At 38.9% G+C, this 22,212-nt stretch overlaps 3 protein-coding genes and 2 long non-coding RNA genes across 7 annotated transcripts; 3 read left to right on the forward strand and 2 right to left on the reverse strand.

Annotated features, from left to right (window-relative positions):
• Positions 1–816: 816 nt before the first annotated feature.
• On the reverse strand, positions 817–4,974 carry LOC119494013 (cytochrome c oxidase assembly protein COX18, mitochondrial). 2 transcript variants are annotated; one of them, XM_037779615.1, is made up of 8 exons: positions 4,776–4,939; positions 3,103–3,393; positions 2,660–3,033; positions 2,410–2,510; positions 1,710–1,864; positions 1,433–1,548; positions 1,243–1,350; positions 817–1,105 (listed from the first exon to the last, which is right to left on the reverse strand). In XM_037779615.1, exons 2-8 carry the CDS (start codon positions 3,377–3,379, stop codon positions 944–946), a joined length of 1,293 nt encoding a protein of 430 aa, XP_037635543.1. In that variant the 5' UTR covers positions 3,380–3,393; positions 4,776–4,939; the 3' UTR covers positions 817–943. The 2 variants fall into 2 exon arrangements, with proteins under 2 accessions (XP_037635543.1, XP_037635542.1); XM_037779614.1 differs by having other exon boundaries at positions 2,660–3,393; positions 4,776–4,974.
• A 1,338-nt stretch (positions 4,975–6,312) lies between these two features.
• selenot2 (selenoprotein T, 2) lies at positions 6,313–9,769 on the forward strand. The gene is made up of 6 exons (XM_037779650.1): positions 6,313–6,567; positions 8,364–8,474; positions 8,554–8,680; positions 8,768–8,855; positions 9,049–9,184; positions 9,308–9,769. The coding sequence occupies exons 1-5, from the start codon at positions 6,347–6,349 to the stop codon at positions 9,168–9,170; spliced, it is 669 nt and encodes a 222-aa protein (XP_037635578.1). The 5' UTR covers positions 6,313–6,346; the 3' UTR covers positions 9,171–9,184; positions 9,308–9,769.
• A 991-nt stretch (positions 9,770–10,760) lies between these two features.
• On the reverse strand, positions 10,761–11,985 carry LOC119494071. Its single transcript, XR_005208100.1, has 3 exons — positions 11,699–11,985; positions 11,346–11,475; positions 10,761–10,897 (listed from the first exon to the last, which is right to left on the reverse strand). It is a non-coding gene; the product is annotated as an uncharacterized LOC119494071 (long non-coding RNA).
• Positions 11,986–15,987: 4,002 nt separating this feature from the next.
• rnf4 (ring finger protein 4) lies at positions 15,988–20,243 on the forward strand. The gene is made up of 8 exons (XM_037779651.1): positions 15,988–16,228; positions 18,034–18,064; positions 18,172–18,412; positions 18,569–18,651; positions 18,868–18,880; positions 18,961–19,084; positions 19,853–19,904; positions 19,989–20,243. The coding sequence occupies exons 2-8, from the start codon at positions 18,053–18,055 to the stop codon at positions 20,136–20,138; spliced, it is 675 nt and encodes a 224-aa protein (XP_037635579.1). The 5' UTR covers positions 15,988–16,228; positions 18,034–18,052; the 3' UTR covers positions 20,139–20,243.
• On the forward strand, positions 19,091–19,642 carry LOC119494061. Of its 2 annotated transcripts, none has more exons than XR_005208089.1 (2): positions 19,091–19,441; positions 19,487–19,642. It is a non-coding gene; the product is annotated as an uncharacterized LOC119494061 (long non-coding RNA). The 2 variants fall into 2 exon arrangements; XR_005208090.1 differs by having other exon boundaries at positions 19,091–19,309.
• Positions 20,244–22,212: the final 1,969 nt, after the last annotated feature.

Genomic DNA, 22,212 nt, shown 5'->3' on the forward strand with positions numbered 1-22,212 from the left:
TCAGTCTGTCAGTAACGAGAGAATTAAATTTGTCAAACAAAGAAACACTTTTAACAAAACAAGCTGTTTAAAATGTATATGTAACATGTCAACACGTCGGTCTTTGAATCTATTAAATTAAATCAACATCAGCTCCTTTAATTTACCAGCAGATTAAATATTGATGACGTTCATTACAAAATGTAAAACTTCTGATTCTATTGATCGATTGATTTATTGATTTTACGTGAAAACGAAAATGTCAGATTGCTACTAAAAAATCACAGCAGATTTCGTTGATCAGGTCGATCTGATTGGTTAAAGGTCATGTGACTCATTAACTGGTTCATTGATCAGGTCGATGTGATAGGTTAAAGGTCATGTGACTCATATTAACCGGTTCACTGCATTCCTATTTTTTAATTTTAATTTTCATGGCAGTAATGAACTTCCATACAGTTTCCTTATTCTATCACCCACTGAGAACAAAGATCAATAAAGATGAATACAAAAACAGTACGGACCAGTACGGACCAGTACAGACCAGTACGGACCAGTACAGACCAGTACCACAGTGGTTTTCATTGTAAAGGTTTAATTTCTTCATCTCTTCATTACTGGGCGTCAGCTGGTCGCTGAGGAAATAATAAACAGGAAATGTTCAGAGTCGGAGGTCAGGTCGATTCTTCCTGTTATTGTTTCAACAGGAAGTCTCTGCCGGTCCCACTGTTGCTATTATTATAATATATTATATATATAATATATATATATAATGTGTACTCACACACACACACTTGAGTGTGATTTAAATATGTTAATAAGTGAAGGAGACTCAGAGGAGTTTGTCAACACGTTTATCAGATCTTCAACAGTCAGAACATTCAGAGGAAATATACAGTACAGTCAGTGACGAGGACATGATGTAGTTAAAGTATTCGATGTGTACTAGCAGTACTCTGTGTATTTATTTGCAGTATTTGCTGATGAAGGCAGACAGCAGGTCTCTGTATGGAGACTCCGATCGAGGAGTCTGGAGTTTGAGGAGTTTGTGGACGGTAGGAGAACGAAGGACGAGGTTGTGACTGAATCCAACTAGACTGGAGGTGAACCAGTAGAGCGCCATGGACTGGTGGGGAGGGGGTTGGTGGGGGGGTAGAAGAGAGGCAGATATTTACAGGTAGAAGATTCAGGTATCATATGAAACTAGAGAAGCTGAGGAGTCCAGCTGCTCTGGTTTGATTTCATGCTGTGTGTTGAACTCACAGAAGGAACTGCAGCAGCGATGGGAATCATCAACACGGAGAACGCTCTGATGGCGTTCGTCATGATCCTCTGGACACGAGACGGGTTGACTCTCTGAAGAGAAAACACCTGAAGAAGAAGAGAGGGGGAGGTTAGGTTAGATGACATCATCAGGTCAGGTGATAGTCACACACCTGCTGAACAGACTGACCTCTACGATGAGCAGGTTGGTGAGTCCCAGACAGACCGGTAGGATCCAGGTGGAGTCCGGTAAGGTGAGGTCCGGGAACCACAGAGCGCCTCCTGCTGCCAGATCAGACGGCTGCCCTGCAGACAACACGGTTTACTGGGAGTTAAAGGAACAAAGACCTGGTCCAGGTTCAGTTAACTGGTAGTTAATTTAGTTTTACCAGACTGATCCGGACTCTGTGTACTAGACTGGTACAGAGTCAGTTAACCGGACTGGTCCGGACTCGGTGTTAGCTTACCAGACTGATCCAGACTGAGGTTTCGCAGGGCCAGAGAGAGGCTGATCCACAGAGGCAGCTGGACCCAGACCAGCAGACTGGCTTTGAAAGGGTGACAGTTGTCTCTGATGTAGAGCTGAGAAACAATACGACGCAGATTCTTCTTGAACTGGAACCTGACGAGAAACAGACCTGTGGTGACCTCCAGGATAATCACAGCCTCAGGAAACTTTACAGCCAAACTAGAGACCTAGAGCATTCAGAGGATGGATGGATCAGACTAGAGACCTAGAGCATTCAGAGGATGGATTGATCAAACTAGAGACCTAGAGCATTCAGAGGATGGATTGATCAAACTAGAGACCTAGAGCATTCAGAGGATGGATGGATCAAACTAGAGACCTAGAGCATTCAGAGGATGGATGGATGAGACTAGAGACCTAGAGCATTCAGAGGATGGATGGATCAGACTAGAGAACTAGAGCATTCAGAGGATGGATGGATCAGACTAGAGAACTAGAGCATTCAGAGGATGGATAGCTCAAACTAGAGACCTAGAGCATTCAGAGGATGGATGGATCAGACTAGAGACCTAGAGCATTCAGAGGATGATGGCTTTCCTAGCTACATTGACAATACGGGAGTTTCTTTGACTCACACAGATTTAGACTTTAGATGTTTAAAAATGAATCTGTTGTTATTTGTTTGTGTTGTTTCTTACCGGCTCTGTTTCTCCGTCCAGCCTCTCTCTGCAGCTCGGACTGAAACTTCATATCGGAGCCTCTTCGCCAGCTGCGAGATCTCCGCCTGCAGCGCCTCCACCTGGACATTACCCAGAGGTTACTATGGTTACCGTGATGGCTCCACTTTCTTAATGTCTCAGATGCTTTATGGACTAAATTGTTGATCGATCAATCAATAATCAGCAGATTAATCAATAATTCCTCCTCTCGTCGTCTCCCGTCACTCACCTTGGCAATGATGACCATCTGGTAGGTGGCGAGCGGCAGAGTGATGAGTGTCCTGACTGACAGCGTAGCCACGACGATGCTCAGCCACCACGGCAGCCCACTCGCCTGCTGCGTGCTGACCAGGAAGTGTTCGCACAGGTGAACTGGAGCTGAGTCCGAGAGGCTGCCGTACCAGCCGGCTGCACCTGCACCGTCATCACGGCCGCCACCTGAGAGCCTCCTGACGCCTGACAGCGTCCCGACGCCTGACAGCATCCCGACGCCTGGCAACGTCCCGACACCCGATGACCTCCTGACACCTGACAGCATCCCGACTCCTGAGAGCCTCCTGACACCTGATAGCGTCCCAACGCCTGACAGCGTCCCGACACCTGGCAACGTCCTGACACCTGGCAACGTCCCGCCACCTGTCAACGTCCCAACACCTGGCAACATCCCGACACACAGCGTCCTGACGTCTGACAACGTCCCGACTCCTGACAGAGTCCTGAAGTCTGACAGCGTCTCGACGTCTGACAGCGTTGTGACGTCTGACAGTATCCTTCCACCTGACAGCGTCCTGACGGGTACCATGTGACGGCGGACTGCAGTGAGTCTGGCTGACGGAGGTGTAGACCAGGTGTGACCAGGTGGAGGTGACTTGTTGAATGCAGCAGAACAGACTCCTCGTACAGGAAGCTGCAGGACGCCGGACCTCACCGACCCCCCCACACTCAACATGATGACCCCCCCTCCTGAAACATGAAGACACAAACAGGACTGAGGACTAAAGACCAGTTCAGGACAGACAGACACAGACCTGCACAGACCTGCACAGACAGACACAGACAGACACAAACCTACACAGACCTGCACAGACAGACACAGGCCTGCACAGACCTGCACAGACCTGCACAGACAGACACAGGCCTGCACAGACCTGCACAGACAGACACAGACCTACACAGACAGACACAGACCTACACAGACCTGCACAGACCTACACAGACCTGCACAGACCTACACAGACCTACACAGACCTGCACAGACCTACACAGACCTGCACAGACCTACACAGACCTGCACAGACCTGCACAGACAGACACAGACCTGCACAGACCTACACAGACCTACACAGACCTGCACAGACCTACACAGACCTACACAGACCTGCACAGACCTGCACAGACCTACACAGACCTGCACAGACCAGTACACAGACCACTACACAGACCTGCACAGACTTACACAGACCTGCACAGACCTACACAGACCTACACAGACCTGCACAGACAGACACAGACCTACACAGACCTGCACAGACCTACACAGACCTGCACAGACAGACACAGACCTACACAGACCTACACAGACCTGCACAGACCTACACAGACCTGCACAGACAGACACAGACAGACACAGACCTACACAGACCTACACAGACCTGCACAGACCTACACAGACCTGCACAGACCTGCACAGACCTGCACAGACCTACACAGACCTGCACAGACAGACACAGACCTACACAGACCTGCACATACCTGCACAGACCTACACAGACCTACACAGACCTGCACAGACCTACACAGACCTGCACAGACCTACACAGACCTGCACAGACAGACACAGACCTACACAGACCTGCACATACCTGCACAGACCTACACAGACCTGCACAGACCTACACAGACCTACACAGACCTACACAGACCTGCACAGACAGACACAGACCTACACAGACCTACACAGACCTACACAGACCTGCACATACCTGCACAGACCTACACAGACCTGCACAGACCTACACAGACCTGCACAGACCTACACAGACCTGCACAGACAGACACAGACCTACACAGACCTACACAGACCTGCACAGATTATTATTAGTTATTTTTATAGTAATTTTTATAGTTATTGAGTTAAATTTTCTGCATTCAGTCGCTGAGACATAAAGATGTTTGTAAACAGACTGAATGTGAAGGTGGAACAGGTGCAACAGGTGCAACAGGTGCAACAGGTGAGTCTCCAGTAGAACAGAACAACACTGATCTCTTTTCTTTAATAAAGCTGTTATTATTTAGCAGGACGGATCTCAGTGAAGATCACTAAACAGGTAGAGAGTTGAACGTACCTGTGTGACGTCAGCCGGGTCACGTTTCAGACCCTCTAAACTCTGGTTTTATATTCTTTATTGTTTCACCTTCATCCTCCATCCACCGGCAGCGGAGATGACGTCACACTGTTTACCGCCGTGTGTCGCGTAAATGTGACGTCACTAAAAAAAAGAAAAAGAACCCTTTCTGTAAATAAAAACAATATTAATTAATTATTTATAAAGAAATGAAAACATCGATCACGCTTCAGAGAAATACAATAAATAATCAAGAAACGAAGATTTACCGGAAACGTTCACCCGGAACCAGAATCAAACCGGAAACACGGCCATACCTTCACAATAAAAGAATGAAACACCATTGTGTGTGTAGAGGCAAGTTCAACAAAGTATTGTGATGATTTAATATAATATACTTAAGACAGAACATTATAACATCAAACTTGGAGTAGTGTGTGGTGAACATGAAGACAACACTTGATCTTAAATGATTCAGGGTATTCAAATAAAAAACCTAAAAAATATAAATATAATAAAAGTAGAAATATTCAGTCAAAGTATTAAAGCAACAAAAATACTCCATCACAAGTAAATGTTTTACTTAGTACTAAAAGTACTTGTTACAAGGCATAATGACTAACATATATTATTGATTATTATGATGCATAAATGTGTAAAAGCCTTTTAATCTTGTAGCATAAGATTTTAAATAATTATACTGTTGGGCAGTTTGAAGGTCCCATCTTATAAAAAAGTGAGATTTTCATGTTTTTTTATTATAAAGCAGGCTTAAGTCCTATATAAATACTGTGAAAGTATCGAAACACTCAATCCACAGGGAAATACACACAGCCCGTATTCAGAAACTGCATTTGAAACAAGCTGTCAGGGTTTCTGTCCATTTGTGATGTCACAAATATACAATATTTAGACCCTTTACACGGTTTTAAACATAAACATTCTAAATGTGTCCCAGTTTGTTTCCTGTTGCAGTGTATGTGAATGTCATCAGCTGACAGGAAGTAAGCATGGACCCGAGCTGTTGCCTAGCAACCTAATTCTGTTGAAATTCTGTTGAAATGCGTTAAAACGGAGCGGTTCAGACAGAGGGTAAATACAGGCATATTCAGGCAGACAGTACGAGGAAAATAATGTGTTTTTTGAACATTACAGCATGTAAACATGTTCTAGTAGAAACACAAAATACAAGTATGAACCTGAAAATGAGCTGATATGGGACCTTTAAGATTAAAATGCATCATAAACTCATGTTTAATGTGTAAAATCTGAATCTTTGCTGCTGTACACTGCAAATCCCCCCTCTGTGGGACTAATAAAGGAATATCTGATCTTATCTTAACAAATAATAAATGTAGTGCAGTAAAAAATAGAAATGTTTAATATACAATAATATTTGATGTAAAGCACGAGAACCTCTAAACAGTATTTAAACACAGTTATTGAGTAAATGTATTTAGTTTCTTTCCAACACTGGACCAAACCGCTGTGTTCCCCTGCTCTTTTATTGTGAAGCGTCCTACCGGACGTGGATCATGGTGTTTCCGCGCGGATCAGTCAGTCAGAGAGACATGGCGGAGTACAGTCAGGCCGGCCTGCTGGCCGCTCTGCTGCTCTTCACGGCCCTCACGGTGCGGGACGTTTACCAGGGCAGATCATCCTCCAGCCCGCAGCACGGAGGACAGGCGGCCGGCAGCCCGGAGCTCTCACCGGACACCCTACCGGACACAGAGCCCGGGAAACCCCCCAAACCCTCCATGTACACCGGACCCACGCTCCGGTTCCGGTACTGGTGAGTACTAGCACCGAGGCTAACAGCTAACAGGCTAACAGCTAGCATCAGGAGATTATCTCCTGATTAGAGACATTAAACCCCATTAACCCTGTTTGTTATCATGTCTCTGACTGAACATTAAACCCGATTAACCCTGTTTGTTATCATGTCTCTGACTGAACATTAAACCCCATTAACCCTGTTTGTTATCATGTCTCTGACTGAACATTAAACCCGATTAACCCTGTTTGTTATCATGTCTCTGACTGAACATCAAACACGAACAAACAGACGGTTAAATGTGCTTGTTTAAATCTGTTTAAATCTGTTTAAATCTGTTAAATGTGCTTATTTAGTTCTACAGTAGATAAACAGTAAATAAACAGTAGATCTAGAGTATTTATATAGTAATTATATAGTAGATATACAGTAGATATACAGTAGATCTAGAGTATTTATATAGTAATTATATAGTAGATATACAGTAGATCTAGAGTATTTATATAGTAATTATATAGTAGATATATAGTAGATATACAGTAGATATATAGTTGATCTACAGTATTTATACAGTAGATATATAGTAGATATACAGTAGATATATAGTAGATATATAGTTGATCTACAGTATTTATACAGTAGATATATAGTAGATATACAGTAGATATACAGTAGATATACAATAATTATACAGTAGATATATAGTAGATATACAGTATTTATATAGTAGATATACAGTAGATATATAGTAGATATACAATATTTATACAGTAGATATATAGTATTTATACAACAGATATATAGTAGATATACAGTATTTATATAGTAGATATACAGTAGATATATAGTAGATATACAATATTTATACAGTAGATATATAGTATTTATACAGTAGATATACAGTATTTATATAGTAGATATATAGTAGATATACAGTATTTATATAATAGATATACAGTAGATATATAGTAGATATACAGTATTTATATAGTAGATATATAGTAGATATACAGTAGATATATAGTAATTATATAGTAGATATATAGTAGATATACAGTAGATATATAGTAATTATATAGTAGATATATAGTAGATATATAGTAATTATATAGTAGATATACAGTAGATATATAGTAGATCTACAGTAGATATATAGTAATTATATAGTAGATATACAGTAGATATATAGTAGATATACAGTAGATATATAGTAGATCTACAGTATTTATAGAGTAGATATACAGTAGATATATAGTAATTATATAGTAGATATACAGTAGATATATAGTATTTATATAGTAGATATATAGTAGATATACAGTAGATATATGGTAATTATATAGTAGATATACAGTAGATATATAGTAGATCTACAGTAGATATATAGTAATTATATAGTAGATATACAGTAGATATATAGTAGATATACAGTAGATATATAGTAGATCTACAGTATTTATAGAGTAGATATACAGTAGATATATAGTAGATCTACAGTATTTATATAGTAGATCTACAGTAGATATATAGTAATTATATAGTAGATATACAGTATTTATATAGTAATTATATAGTAGATATACAGTAGATATATAGTAGATATACAGCAGTTCTACAGTATTTATGCAGTAGATACACAGTAGTTCTATTGTATTACAGTAGTATGTGTATTTGGTCATATATAATCATGTATATGATCAGGGCGTGTTTGTATTTAGTGCGTGGGAGGATGCAGACGCTCGGTAGATTTTCCTGCTTTTTGGACCTTTGCCAGTCACCTACCTGACAGGTGTATCCTCTCTGTGTGTTTTCAGTATCTCCTGAGGTTACAGTAAAGTGTTCCAGGAGTACTCCAGAGCCATCAGCCAGCTGTACCCGGACATCCGCATCGAGGGAGAAAACTACCCCCCAACCCCCTTCAACAGGTGAGCTCTGACATCACTAAACTACCCCCTTCAACAGGTGAGCTCTGAGGTGTGTTGGTAACCTGATATCTCTCCTCAGGATTGTTGGTAACCTGGTATCCTACCTGAAGCTCCTCTCCATCCTGCTGATCGTCTGCGGTCAGAATCCCTTCACCCTCCTCGGCCTCGACACTCCCAGAGCCTGGACCTGGAGTCAGGACAACAAGGTACCTGTTACCATGGCAACAGATGCTTCAGATGGTTACCACAGTAACAGTTTTAACCCCGTCACTGTTGTTGTTGTTGTTTGTCAGATCTTCTCCTGTCTGATGGCCTTCTTCCTCTGTAACATGATGGAGACTCACTTCCTGTCTACGGGAGCCTTCGAGGTCATTCTGAATGGTGAGTTCTCATTGGTCCAAAACATGACCTCATTGTGAACGTTTAGTTCTGATTGGAGGAGGACAGGACGAGGTAGAAAATGGTGTTTCCTGTCCCCTCTTTCTGACTGGTACTTCCCGGTGTAACAGTGTTTCCTGTCCCCTCTCTGACTGGTACTTCCCAGTGTAACGGTGTTTCCTGTCCCCTCTCACAGACGTCCCTGTGTGGTCGAAGCTTCAGTCGGGTTACGTCCCGAACATCCAGGAGATCTTCCAGATCCTCGACAACCACCTGAAGATGAACCAGGTGGATTCCATGGGCTTCTCCTCCACTTAGAGCTGCACACACAGGTGAACACACACATACACATACACACAGGTGAACCTGGCTAGATTAAATAAGTAAATATAAATACAAACTGGTTGAGACGTAACTCTCACTTGTCACTCTCTCACCTGTGTGTTTCTCCTCAGCTGTGCTGCGTTCAGGTGTCCTGGCTCAGTGGTACGTTCAGCCGCTGGCGTTCATGAAGGTTCGGCCTTAAAGCAGACTCTGCGGGGCCCAGCCGGATGTCCCCGCCACAAAACGAGCGTTCCCTGTACGCCGGGTCACAGCTCAGCACTACAGTACCCATAATGCAATATCAGCACAGGTGGAGTCAGCTGCACTCCAGACTGGCGACTCTACTGGACTTGACTGTTTTCTGTTAGTTCAGTTTGTTTTTATTTATTTAGTTTGTTCAGACTAAAACTACGGTACAACTGTTAGCTCCATGCTACTTAGCCTCTGTCTGTACAGGAAGTAGCAGACAGGAAACAGAAATGTAATGAATCATTAAAATCTGGTTAATGTAACAAATGATCATCTTCACTGTCAGTTATGTCATCATCATTGTAAAATGTCTGAAACAAGAAATAAACTCATCAGAAGTTTCAGTTCCTGACTTTAAATTATAAATAGTTGTGGTTCGTCACGTAGTTGCTAATCTCATTGTTGTTGCTAATCTCATTGTTGTTGCTAGTCACGTTGTTTGTCACATTGTTGCTAGTCTTGCTGTTGCTAGTCACGTTGTATGTCACATTGTTGCTAGTCTTGCTGTTGCTAGTCACGTTGTTTGTCACATTGTTGCTAGTCTTGCTGTTGCTAGTCACGTTGTTTGTCACATTGTTGCTAGTCTTGCTGTTGCTAGTCACGTTGTTTGTCACATTGTTGCTAGTCTTGCTGTTGCTAGTCACGTTGTTTGTCACATTGTTGCTAATCATGCTGTTGCTAGTCACGTTGTATGTCACATTGTTGCTAGTCTTGCTGTTGCTAGTCACGTTGTTTGTCACATTGTTGCTAGTCTTGCTGTTGCTAGTCACGTTGTTTGTCACATTGTTGCTAATCATGCTGTTGCTAGTCACGTTGTATGTCACATTGTTGCTAGTCTTGCTGTTGCTAGTCACGTTGTTTGTCACATTGTTGCTAGTCACAATGTTGGTAGTAATGTTGTTGCTAGTCTTGCTGTTGCTAGTCACGTTGTTGTTGCTAGTCACGTTGTTGCTAATCACGTTGGTATATCACGTCAGTTCAGTTTTTAGTTTCTTACTTTATTTGACAGGGACGGTGCATATTAATATTTCGTTTTATGTTTCCTGGTTTGTAGATTTTAGTCTCCAACACAATATGATGGTGAAAGTTGAGTTGTAAAATGTTTCAGAAACAGAATCTCTGTTCGTCTGGTGATCCACAGATTTCATCAGAACTTCATCAGAACTTATGACTGTGTAATTATATCTTCATCACATGTTCACTGAATTCTTCTCTCATGACTTACATGAGTTACCGATCAGAAAGTCTAATCAGGTTTTTATTGATCAGAAAGTACAAACTCATTTTATTTTCTGATAACATCATCACGTTTTTATTGTATCATTATTACATTACAGTACAGAGTTGTTTATAACACCTGGTCTGAGACAGGTAACCTGTCTGTCGTCTGGTCTTCAGTCAGCAGCACTTTGACTGAAGTCATGAATCTGAAGTAGAGCGACAAAGTGAGACAAGCAGCGACTGCAGAACACCTGAAACAGAAAATATAGAAACTAAACACAAGTGTTCAGGATTCACCCGTCATCTACGTTCAAGTTTTTATCCGTTTCTACTCTAGTTTTCACCCGGGAACGCACCAGTGTTTACCTGAGGGGTGTATTACGAAGTCAGATTACCAGAGGGGTGTACTACAAAGTGATATTAGTGGTCTAACGAGGTATTTTGAGCCTAAAGTTCACGCAACGAAGGAGACTCTCCTTTAACCTAGTTAGATAGCCATGGTAACTGATGCTGCGGACCTAACCTGGTCTGTGTTCAATATTATTTATCAGTATAATGTTTACATCAATAGTTCTCTATATTATTTACCCGCTATCTCTGACTGGGGCTTCAGGTACCCGGTATCTCTGACTGATCTCTGATCCTGTGTGTGTGTGTTGGAACGTTTCTATCAACATCACAGCATCCGCACTCGCTTACCTGAGATCATCTCACAGAGCCACTGCAGGTGATCATCAGTGTTGCCATGGAAACCAGACTGGATGGTGTTGTAATCCAGCTGGGAGTCGGAAGAGTTTAGTTCCTCTTCCTGTTTCCTGTCGAGTTCAGCCTGAAGAGAGACTTTTATTTAAACACAGCTCAGGACTCCGAAATGCAAAACGGTCGCTAAAACATATGAAAGTGTTAAAATACTGAAAGAAGCTAAAATGGAAGAGCTGAAAGAAGGTGAATGAAATTAAATATAAACTGTGATCTTTAGATTTCAGGCTCTGAGACAGAAACATTGAGATGAAGAAGTTTTCAGGTGAAGTGGCGATGACGAGTGATCTCACCTGACTGTCAGCTGTGATCCTCCACGGACTCAGACTGGGGTAGAGACGGGGGCTTTCACCCAGCTGAGGAGCTCTGTCTCCGGGTAAACTCCGCTCACTCAGGCCTGTTCTCTGGGCGTCCAACCTCTGGAAGTCCGACCTCTGGAAATCCGACCTCTGGAAGTCCGACCTTTTTTTCAGACATTTTCCAGATCTTTTTTTTAAGACATTTTTTCAGACCTTTTGTTTCAGACATTTTTCAGATCTTTTTTTTCAGACTTTTTTTGTCTGACATTTTTTCAGATCTTTTTTTTTCAAACTTTTTTTTCAGACCTTTTGTTTCGGACTTTTTTCAGATCTTTTTTTTCAGACTTTTTTTGTCTGACATTTTTCAGATCATTTTTTTCTAACATTTTTCAGATCTTTTTTTGTCTGACATTTTTCAGATCTTTTTTTCTGACATTTTTTCAGATTTTTTTTCCAGACTTTTTTTGTCTGACATTTTTCAGATCTTTTTGTTCAGACTTTTGTTCAGACTTTTTTTTCAAACTTTCTTTTCAGACATTTTTCAGATCTTTTTTTTCAGATTTCTTTTCGGATATTTTTCAGATCTTTTTTTTTCAGACATTTTTTCAGACATTTTTTTAGATCTTTTTTTTCGGACATTTTTTCAGATCTTTTTTTTCAGACTTTTTTTTGGGATATTTTTTAGATCTTTTTTTTCAGACTTTTTTTCCAACATTTTTTCCGACATTTTTCAAATCTTTTTTTATCCGACATTTTTCAGATCTTTTTTTATCTGACATTTTTCAGATTTTTTTTTCCAGACTTTTTTTTCAGACATTTTTCAGATCTTTTTTTTCAGACTTTTTTCAGATCTTTTTTTTCAAACCTTTTTTTCGGATATTTTTCAGATTTTTCTTTTTTTTTCCGACATTTTTTTCCGACTTTTATTTTTAGACATTTTTCAGATTTTTTTTTTTCTGACATTTTTTTCAGACATTTTTCAGATCTTTTTTTTTAAGACATTTTTTCAGACCTTTTGTTTCAGACATTTTTCAGATCTTTTTTTTCAGACTTTTTTTGTCTGACATTTTTTCAGATCTTTTTTTTTTCAAACTTTTTTTTCAAACCTTTTGTTTCGGACTTTTTTCAGATCTTTTTTTTCAGACTTTTTTTTGTCTGACATTTTTCAGATCATTTTTTTCTAACATTTTTCAGATCTTTTTTTGTCTGACATTTTTCAGATCTTTTTTTCTGACATTTTTTCAGATTTTTTTTTCAGACTTTTTTTGTCTGACATTTTTCAGATCTTTTTGTTCAGACTTTTGTTCAGACTTTTTTTTCAAACTTTCTTTTCAGACATTTTTCAGATCTTTTTTTTCAGATTTTTTTTCGGATATTTTTCAGATCTTTTTTTTTCAGACATTTTTTCAGACATTTTTTTAGATCTTTTTTTTCGGACATTTTTTCAGATCTTTTTTTTAAGACATTTTTTCAGACCTTTTGTTTCAGACATTTTTCAGATCTTTTTTTTCAGACTTTTTTTGTCTGACATTTTTTCAGATCTTTTTTTTTTCAAACTTTTTTTTCAGACCTTTTGTTTCGGACTTTTTTCAGATCTTTTTTTTTCAGACTTTTTTTGTCTGACATTTTTCAGATCATTTTTTTCTAACATTTTTCAGATCTTTTTTTGTCTGACATTTTTCAGATCTTTTTTTCTGACATTTTTTCAGATTTTTTTTTCCAGACTTTTTTTGTCTGACATTTTTCAGATCTTTTTGTTCAGACTTTTGTTCAGACTTTTTTTTCAAACTTTCTTTTCAGACATTTTTCAGATCTTTTTTTTCAGATTTCTTTTCGGATATTTTTCAGATCTTTTTTTTTCAGACATTTTTTCAGACATTTTTTTAGATCTTTTTTTTCGGACATTTTTTCAGATCTTTTTTTCAGACTTTTTTTTGGGATATTTTTTAGATCTTTTTTTTCAGACTTTTTTTCCAACATTTTTTCCGACATTTTTCAAATCTTTTTTTATCCGACATTTTTCAGATCTTTTTTTATCTGACATTTTTCAGATTTTTTTTTCCAGACTTTTTTTTCAGACATTTTTCAGATCTTTTTTTTCAGACTTTTTTCAGATCTTTTTTTTCAAACCTTTTTTCGGATATTTTTCAGATTTTTCTTTTTTTTCCGACATTTTTTTCCGACTTTTATTTTTAGACATTTTTCAGATTTTTTTTTTCTGACATTTTTTTCAGACATTTTTCAGATCTTTTTTTTAAGACATTTTTTCAGACCTTTTGTTTCAGACATTTTTCAGATCTTTTTTTTCAGACTTTTTTTGTCTGACATTTTTTCAGATCTTTTTTTTTCAAACTTTTTTTTCAAACCTTTTGTTTCGGACTTTTTTCAGATCTTTTTTTTCAGACTTTTTTTGTCTGACATTTTTCAGATCATTTTTTTCTAACATTTTTCAGATCTTTTTTTGTCTGACATTTTTCAGATCTTTTTTTCTGACATTTTTTCAGATTTTTTTTTCAGACTTTTTTTGTCTGACATTTTTCAGATCTTTTTGTTCAGACTTTTGTTCAGACTTTTTTTTCAAACTTTCTTTTCAGACATTTTTCAGATCTTTTTTTTCAGATTTTTTTTCGGATATTTTTCAGATCTTTTTTTTTCAGACATTTTTTCAGACATTTTTTTAGATCTTTTTTTTCGGACATTTTTTCAGATCTTTTTTTTCAGACTTTTTTTTTGGGATATTTTTTAGATCTTTTTTTTCAGACTTTTTTTCCAACATTTTTTCCGACATTTTTCAAATCTTTTTTTATCCGACATTTTTCAGATCTTTTTTTATCTGACATTTTTCAGATTTTTTTTTCCAGACTTTTTTTTCAGACATTTTTCAGATCTTTTTTTTCAGACTTTTTTCAGATCTTTTTTTTCAAACCTTTTTTCGGATATTTTTCAGATTTTTCTTTTTTTTCCGACATTTTTTTCCGACTTTTATTTTTAGACATTTTTCAGATTTTTTTTTTCTGACATTTTTTTCAGACATTTTTCAGATCTTTTTTTGTCTGACATTTTTCAGATCTTTTTTTTCAGACATTTTTCAGATCTTTTTTTCACATCTTTTTTTTCAGACATTTTTTCAGACCTTTTGTTTTGGACATTTTTAAGATCTTTTTTTTCAGACGTTTTTTTTTAGATTTTTTTCTTCAGATTTTTTTTCGGACATTTTTCAGATCTTTTTTTTCAGACACTTTTCTGATTTTTTTTCCAGACATTTTTCAGATCTTTTTTTTCCAGACTTTTTTTTCAGACATTTTTCAGATCTTTTTTTTCCAGACTTTTTTTTCAGACATTTTTCAGATCTTTTTTCAGAATTTTTTTTCTGACATTTTTTTAGATCTTTTTTTCTGATATTTTTTTAGATCTTTTTTTCTGACATTTTTTTAGATCTTTTTTTCTGACATTTTTCAGATCTTTTTTTGTCTGACATTTTTCAGATCTTTTTTAGACCTTTTTTTCAGACTTTTTTTTTGCGGACATTCTTTCAGTCCCTTTTTCGGATTTTTTTCAGACTTTTTTTTTTTTACATTTTTTTAGGTCTTTTTTTTCTGACATTTTTCAGATCTTTTTTTCCAGACATTTTTCAGATCTTTTTTTTCAAACTTTTTTTCGGATATTTTTTCGACCTTTTTTTTCCAGACTTTTTTTTTGCGGACATTCTTTCAGACTCTTTTTTCGGATTTTTTTCAGAGTTTTTTTAGACATTTTTCAGATCTTTTTTTCAGACTTTTTTTTCGGATATTTTTTAGATCTTTTTTTTCAGACTTTCTTCTTGCGGAAATTTTTTCAGACTTTTTTTTCGGATATTTTTTAGATCATTTTTTTCTGACATTTTTCGGATTTATTTCAGACTTTTTTTTCAGACTTTTGTTTCAGACATTTTGAAGATCTTTTTTTTCTGACATTTTTCAGATCTTTTTTTTCAGACTTTTATTTCGGACATTTATTAGATCTTTTTTTTCGGACATTTTTTCAGACTTTTTTTTTTAGACATTTTTCAGAACTTTTTTTCAGATCTTTTTTTTCAGACATTTCTCAGATCTTTCTTTGTCTGACATTTTTCAGACCTTTTTTTTCAGATCTTTTTTTTCAGACATTTTTTCAGACCCTTTGTTTCGGACATTTTTCAGATCTTTTTTTTCAGACTTTTTTTCGGACATTTTATAAATCTTTTTTTCAGACCTTTTGTTTCAGACATTTCACGAGCGGACAGCGGGAGGCGGAAGTGAGTCTCTAACTCTGCTGAACAGTTTCCGGTATAGAAGAAGAAGAAGCAGAAGCAGAAGCCGACAGCTCAGACCTCCATGGTTCAAACAGGCGCTACATGCTAACCTGGAGCTAACGTTAGCATCAGCTGTTCAGCGCTGATAAATCAGTCAGTTTATTATCTAATGTTTCAGTTTGTGAACGTTAATGCTGCTGAACTTCTACTACAGAAGCTAACTGCTAACAACAGGAGAGGAAACACACTAACTGGTGAGTGAACACAGCTAGCTGACTGGAATGCTAACTATGCTAACTGACAACACAATCTGTTTCCCTTTGAAGCTTTGAACCTTAACAGAGTGTAAAGTTTCCTCTAACATCAATCTGTCGCCTCTAACTTAATGTTTATTTATATTTAAACTCATTAAATGAACGTTGAACACCAGAAAGAATCACGTTTCGAAAGGTAACAGATTTGAACACAACACCTGGCTACAGCCTGAGTGAACACAACACCTGGCTACGGCCTGAGAGATCACAACACCTGGCTACAGCCTGAGTGAACACAACACCTGGCTACGGCCTGAGAGATCACAACACCTGGCTACAGCCTGAGTGAACACAACACCTGGCTACAGCCTGAGTGAACACAACACCTGGCTACGGCCTGAGAGATCACAACACCTGGCTACAGCCTGAGTGAACACAACACCTGGCTACGGCCTGAGAGATCACAACACCTGGCTACAGCCTGAGTGAACACAACACCTGGCTACGGCCTGAGTGAACACAACACCTGGCTACGGCCTGAGTGAACACAACACCTGGCTACAGCCTGAGTGAACACAACACCTGGCTACAGCCTGAGTGAACACAACACCTGGCTACGGCCTGAGAGATCACAACACCTGGCTACAGCCTGAGAGATCACAACACCTGGCTACAGCCTGAGAGATCACAACACCTGGCTACGGCCTGAGTGAACACAACACCTGGCTACGGCCTGAGAGATCACAACACCTGGCTACAGCCTGAGTGATCACAACACCTGGCTACGGCCTGAGTGATCACAACACCTGGCTACGGCCTGAGTGATCACAACACCTGCCTACGGCCTGAGTGATCACAACACCTGGCTACGGCCTGAGAGATCACAACACCTGGCTACGGCCTGAGTGATCACAACACCTGGCTACAGCCTGAGTGATCACAACACCTGGCTACAGCCTGAGAGAACACAACACCTGGCTACGGCCTGAGAGATCACAACACCTGGCTACGGCCTGAGTGAACACAACACCTGGCTACAGCCTGAGTGAACACAACACCTGGCTACAGCCTGAGTGAACACAACACCTGGCTGGTTCAACTGGTTTTTAATTAGTTGGTGATTTCCGCATGTGTGAGGCCTTGGTCATTGATATAAAACAGGACTATTGTGATCAATACTTTATTACTGGTTCCATACTGGTTCCATACTGGTTCTATACTGGTTCCATACTGGTTCTTTACAGGTTCCATACTGGTTCTTTACTGGTTCTTTACAGGTTCCATACTGGTTCTTTACAGGTTCCATTACGGTTCTATACCGGTTCTTTACAGGTTCCATACTTGCTCTTTTCTTGCTGGTTCCGTACTGGTTCCATACTGGTTCTATACTGATTCCATACTGGTTCCATAATGATTCCATACTGGTTCCAAATTGGTTCTTTACTGACTCTTTACTGGTTCCATACTGGTTCCATACTGGTTCCATACTGGTTCTATACTGGCTCCATGCTGGTTCCATGCTGGTTCTATGCTGGTTCCATACTGGTTCTAACCCAAAGCTGATGCCTGGTTGCCTGGCAACCACTGTTAAAAGTTGGTGTTGTGCCCTGAGCTGGTGAAGGTGGAGCTCTGTGGCCGCCACGAGCTCGCCGCTCCCCTTTAACTACTCTATATACTGCTGGGGATCAGTAAAGTTTAGTCTGTAATAACATCATAATGTGTTAGTTGGTTGTATTCTGTATTAATAATGAATGAATAATAACGTAACTCAGTCTAATGTCTGTCCGTCTGTGTTTCCTCTGCAGCGTCTTCAGGGTCTCTGATATGAGCAGCGCTGTACGTCTTCTTCTTCTTCTCCTCATGTTTGATCACGATTCATCATCACGATGATGTCATCACAGCTGTGATGTAATGAGTGTGTGTTGTGATGTGTGTGTGGTCAGGCTCAGAGGAAGAGGAGGACCACAGGAAGTCCTCTGGTCTCCAGACCCAGCACCAAGACCAGCAGAGGGGCCAGCGCTAGGAGGCCGTCGGCCAGCGCTAGGAGGCCGCCGGCTAACGCTAGGAGGCCGCCGGCTAACGCTAACAGAGCAGCTAACAGGACGGCTAACGTTAGCGCGACGTCTGATGTCAACCCTGCCCCCCCCACAGAAACCATCGACGTGATGGACAACACGGAGGACAGTCAGTACAGATCAATACTCTCCTCTGTTGTAGATTACTATCAGAGTCAACCAATAAGCATTCCGGATCAATAATCAATAACTGATCTGTGTTCAGGTGTAGAGGAGGTGGTGGATCTGACCTGTGATCAATAATCAATAACTGATCTGTGTTCAGGTGTAGAGGAGGTGGTGGATCTGACCTGTGAGGGATCAGAAGCTGCTGCTGTGGTCGACCTGACGAACAACGACTCAGTACTGGTAACAATACAGTACTACACAGTACTACATGTACTACACAGTAATACACAGTACTATTAATTAAACTCGGAACACATTTATTTCCGCTACACCTGGACTTTAATCGTTGGTGTGTTCAGTGTTTCAGAGAGTTTGGTCGTTGAAGAGAAACTGATCAAATGTAACTGTTCTTCTTCTGTTGTTTTTGTTTCTTCTTCTGCTGCCGTGACGATCCAGCTGGTGGACGAAGGTAAGACGTCTTTCAGTCGTCATGTTGACAAAGTTTCATTAAAGGAACAGTCCAACATTTCTCTGGGTGTCTTCCATCAGGCCCTCAGAACAGGAGAGTCCCCACAGGTGAGAGTTACGTCGTCAGCAGTGATGAAGATGAGGACGCGCCCCCTGTCGTCAACACTGCAATAATGTCCTCTGTACAGAACCCCAGCTTCTCCAGGTAATAGACTGATCCCAGCTAACATTATCTTTATATCACAGCCAGGTAATAGACTGATCCCTACTAGCATCATCTTTAAATCACAGCCAGGTAATAGACTGATCCCTACTAGCATCATCTTTAAATCACAGCCAGGTAATAGACTGATCCCTGCTAACATTATCTTTATATCACAGCCAGGTAATAGACTGATCCCTGCTAGCATCATTTTGAAATCACAGCCAGGTCGTAGACTGATCCCTGCTAACATTATCTATAAATGACAGCCAGGTAATAGACTGATCCCAGCAAACATCTATAAATGACAGCCAGGTAATAAACTGATCCCAGGTAACATTATCTTTAAATCACAGCCAGGTCTTAGACTGATCCCCGCTAACCTTATATTAAAATCTCGTCCAGGTAGTAGACTGATCCCTGCTAACATTATCTTTAAATCACAGCCAGGTAATAGACTGATCCCAGCAAACATCTATAAATGACAGCCAGGTAATAAACTGATCCCAGGTAACATCATCTTTACATCACAGCCAGGTAATAGACTGATCCCAGCTAACATAATCATTAAATCACAGCCAGGTAATAGACTGATCCCTGCTAACATTATCTATAAATCACAGCCAGGTAATAGACTGATCCCAGGTAACATTATCTTTAAATCACAGCCAGGTAATAGACTGATCCCAGGTAACATTATCTTTAAATCACAGCCAGGTCGTAGACTGATCCCACCACTAGAACACAGTAGAATCTCTCTGTGTGTTACAGGTCGACTCCGGGGACGATCAGCTGTCCCGTCTGTCTGGACTCATACTCTGAGGTGAGACTCAAGCACACCTGTTGCACACCTGGACAGCAGGTAGAATGATGCGTTCTGATTGGCCGGTTGTTGTTTCCTTCACAGATCGTAGAGAGCGGCCGATTGGTCGTTTCCACTAAATGTGGTCACGTGTTCTGCAGCCAGTGTCTGAGAGATGCTCTGACATCATCACACACCTGTCCTACCTGTAGGAAGAGACTGACCCACCGCCAGTACCACCCCCTCTACATCTGACATCATCACACACCTGAGGTACCGTTGGATCAGTGACGTCATCAGATCTATCAGAAACAAAAGACTTTGTGAGCTGCGTTTTAATTAAAGACTGGTAACGATCGATTATTGATTCATTATTGATTGATATGTATTATTGATATATAGAATATATTTGATATTCTCAGTTTATTATTACGTTTTTTTTTCGTCTCTGGGCTCTGTTTATTTTCTATTGTGACGGATAAAATGTGTTAAAGTAGAAATAAATTCTATTAAATTCTATGAAGTTTCTTTGTTTTCAGTTGATTCTGTTTGAAACTGAAATCAGTTACTCAGGTAACACACAGGTAAGTCCCTAAATTCCCCCTATTCTCATCTGGTTACCCTAGGTAACACTCAGGTAACACTCGGGTAACACTATTGATGTAGTATGGACAATAATGTGAATAATCACGATTAAATATTATATTTGATTGACATATTGAATTAGTATACAACTATATAGACGTAGACAATAGTAAATAGTAGTATACAATAGTATATAGAAGTATACAACAGTATATAGTAGTAGTAGACAACGGTTTATAGAAGTATATAGTAGTATACAACAGTAAATAGAAGAATACAACAGTATAAATAAGTATACAATACTATATAGTAATACACAACAGTCTGTAGTAGTATACAACAGTATATTGTAATAGACAACAGTATATAGTAATAGACAACAGTATATAGTAGTATATAAAAGTATTCAACAGTAAATAGAAAAAATACAATAGTATATAGAAGTATACACCAGTATGTAGTAGTATACAACAGTATATAGTAGTATACAATAGTATATAAAAGTATACAACAAAATATAGAAGAATACAATAGTATATAGAAGAATACAATAGTATATAGAAGTATACACCAGTATGTAGTAGTATACAACAGTATCTAGTAGTATACAGTGGTACATGTATTAATAATATGAATCTGTAAAGTAGCTTTAGTTGTCAGATAAAAAGTGCAGTAAAAAGTACTCTGAAATAGTGGATAGCAGGAGTAGAAGTATAAAGTAACAGGAAGTGGAAATACTCTAGTAATGTACTGTAAAGGTATACTGAAGGATAGTAATAGAGTAGAAGTGTTCAGTCACATGGTGAAGCAGAGATGACTGTCTTGTTTTCTTTTGTTGTCCAGCCTCTGTTTAGTGACAGAGTGATGCATTCTGGAACGTCTGAGTCTGCTGTAGTTTTGTTATCAGATAATAGAACTACAGATCTTGTGACTCTGAGTCACTTCAGACAGACTGCTCACAGGAGTCACAAGACTGATGAGTCACGGTCACCTGAAACAAAGTCTGCTGCTGATTGGCTGATGACACAATCACACGGGATGAGCTCATACATGCTAAAATAGAATAAACAAAAACTTTTGTTAATGCACTCTGCATAAAGTTCAGATCAACACAGGGGAATTACAAAAAGATTCTTCTAGAATATTCATGAACTTAATATTTATTATGTCACATCTGTTGCTCTTCATCAGCGTAATGCAGCACATGTTAAGTGATGTAGGTGAAAATAAAGATTTATTAAGAAAAGGTTCTATATATGTATATAAAATAACTGCGGCAAAATACCACAATAAATGCATAAACAGTTGAAATAAAATATTTTATTTGTGAAAGATGATTTTAAATATCACCACACAGTTTGACCAGAAATCACAAATTAACATTCAGTTTAAATCTTTATTACATTTTGATTTTATTTTCTGATATTTATCTGGAAGACGTCACCGTGGAAACGGTGTTCTTTTAAATACCTTCTCATTTGGTTTTATGTCATTTTAATATTTATCATCTATTCTAGAGTCTTTTAATTGATTCATTAATTCAACAGAAAATGAATTAACAACTATTTGGTAACCGAGACTGAAATTAACCTACAGGTAAGTTTGTTTTTTTGTCTACCACTCAGAATCTTTAAAAAAAAAAATCTATCTCCTTCAAATAACTGGATTTATTCAAGTTTCTCTCCAAAAACTAAATTTTACAAGATTACATTTGAGCACATCCTGATAACGTTAGAACTGACCT

This window comes from Sebastes umbrosus, chromosome 9 (assembly GCF_015220745.1).
Source record: "Sebastes umbrosus isolate fSebUmb1 chromosome 9, fSebUmb1.pri, whole genome shotgun sequence".
Lineage (NCBI taxonomy): Eukaryota > Metazoa > Chordata > Actinopteri > Perciformes > Sebastidae > Sebastes > Sebastes umbrosus.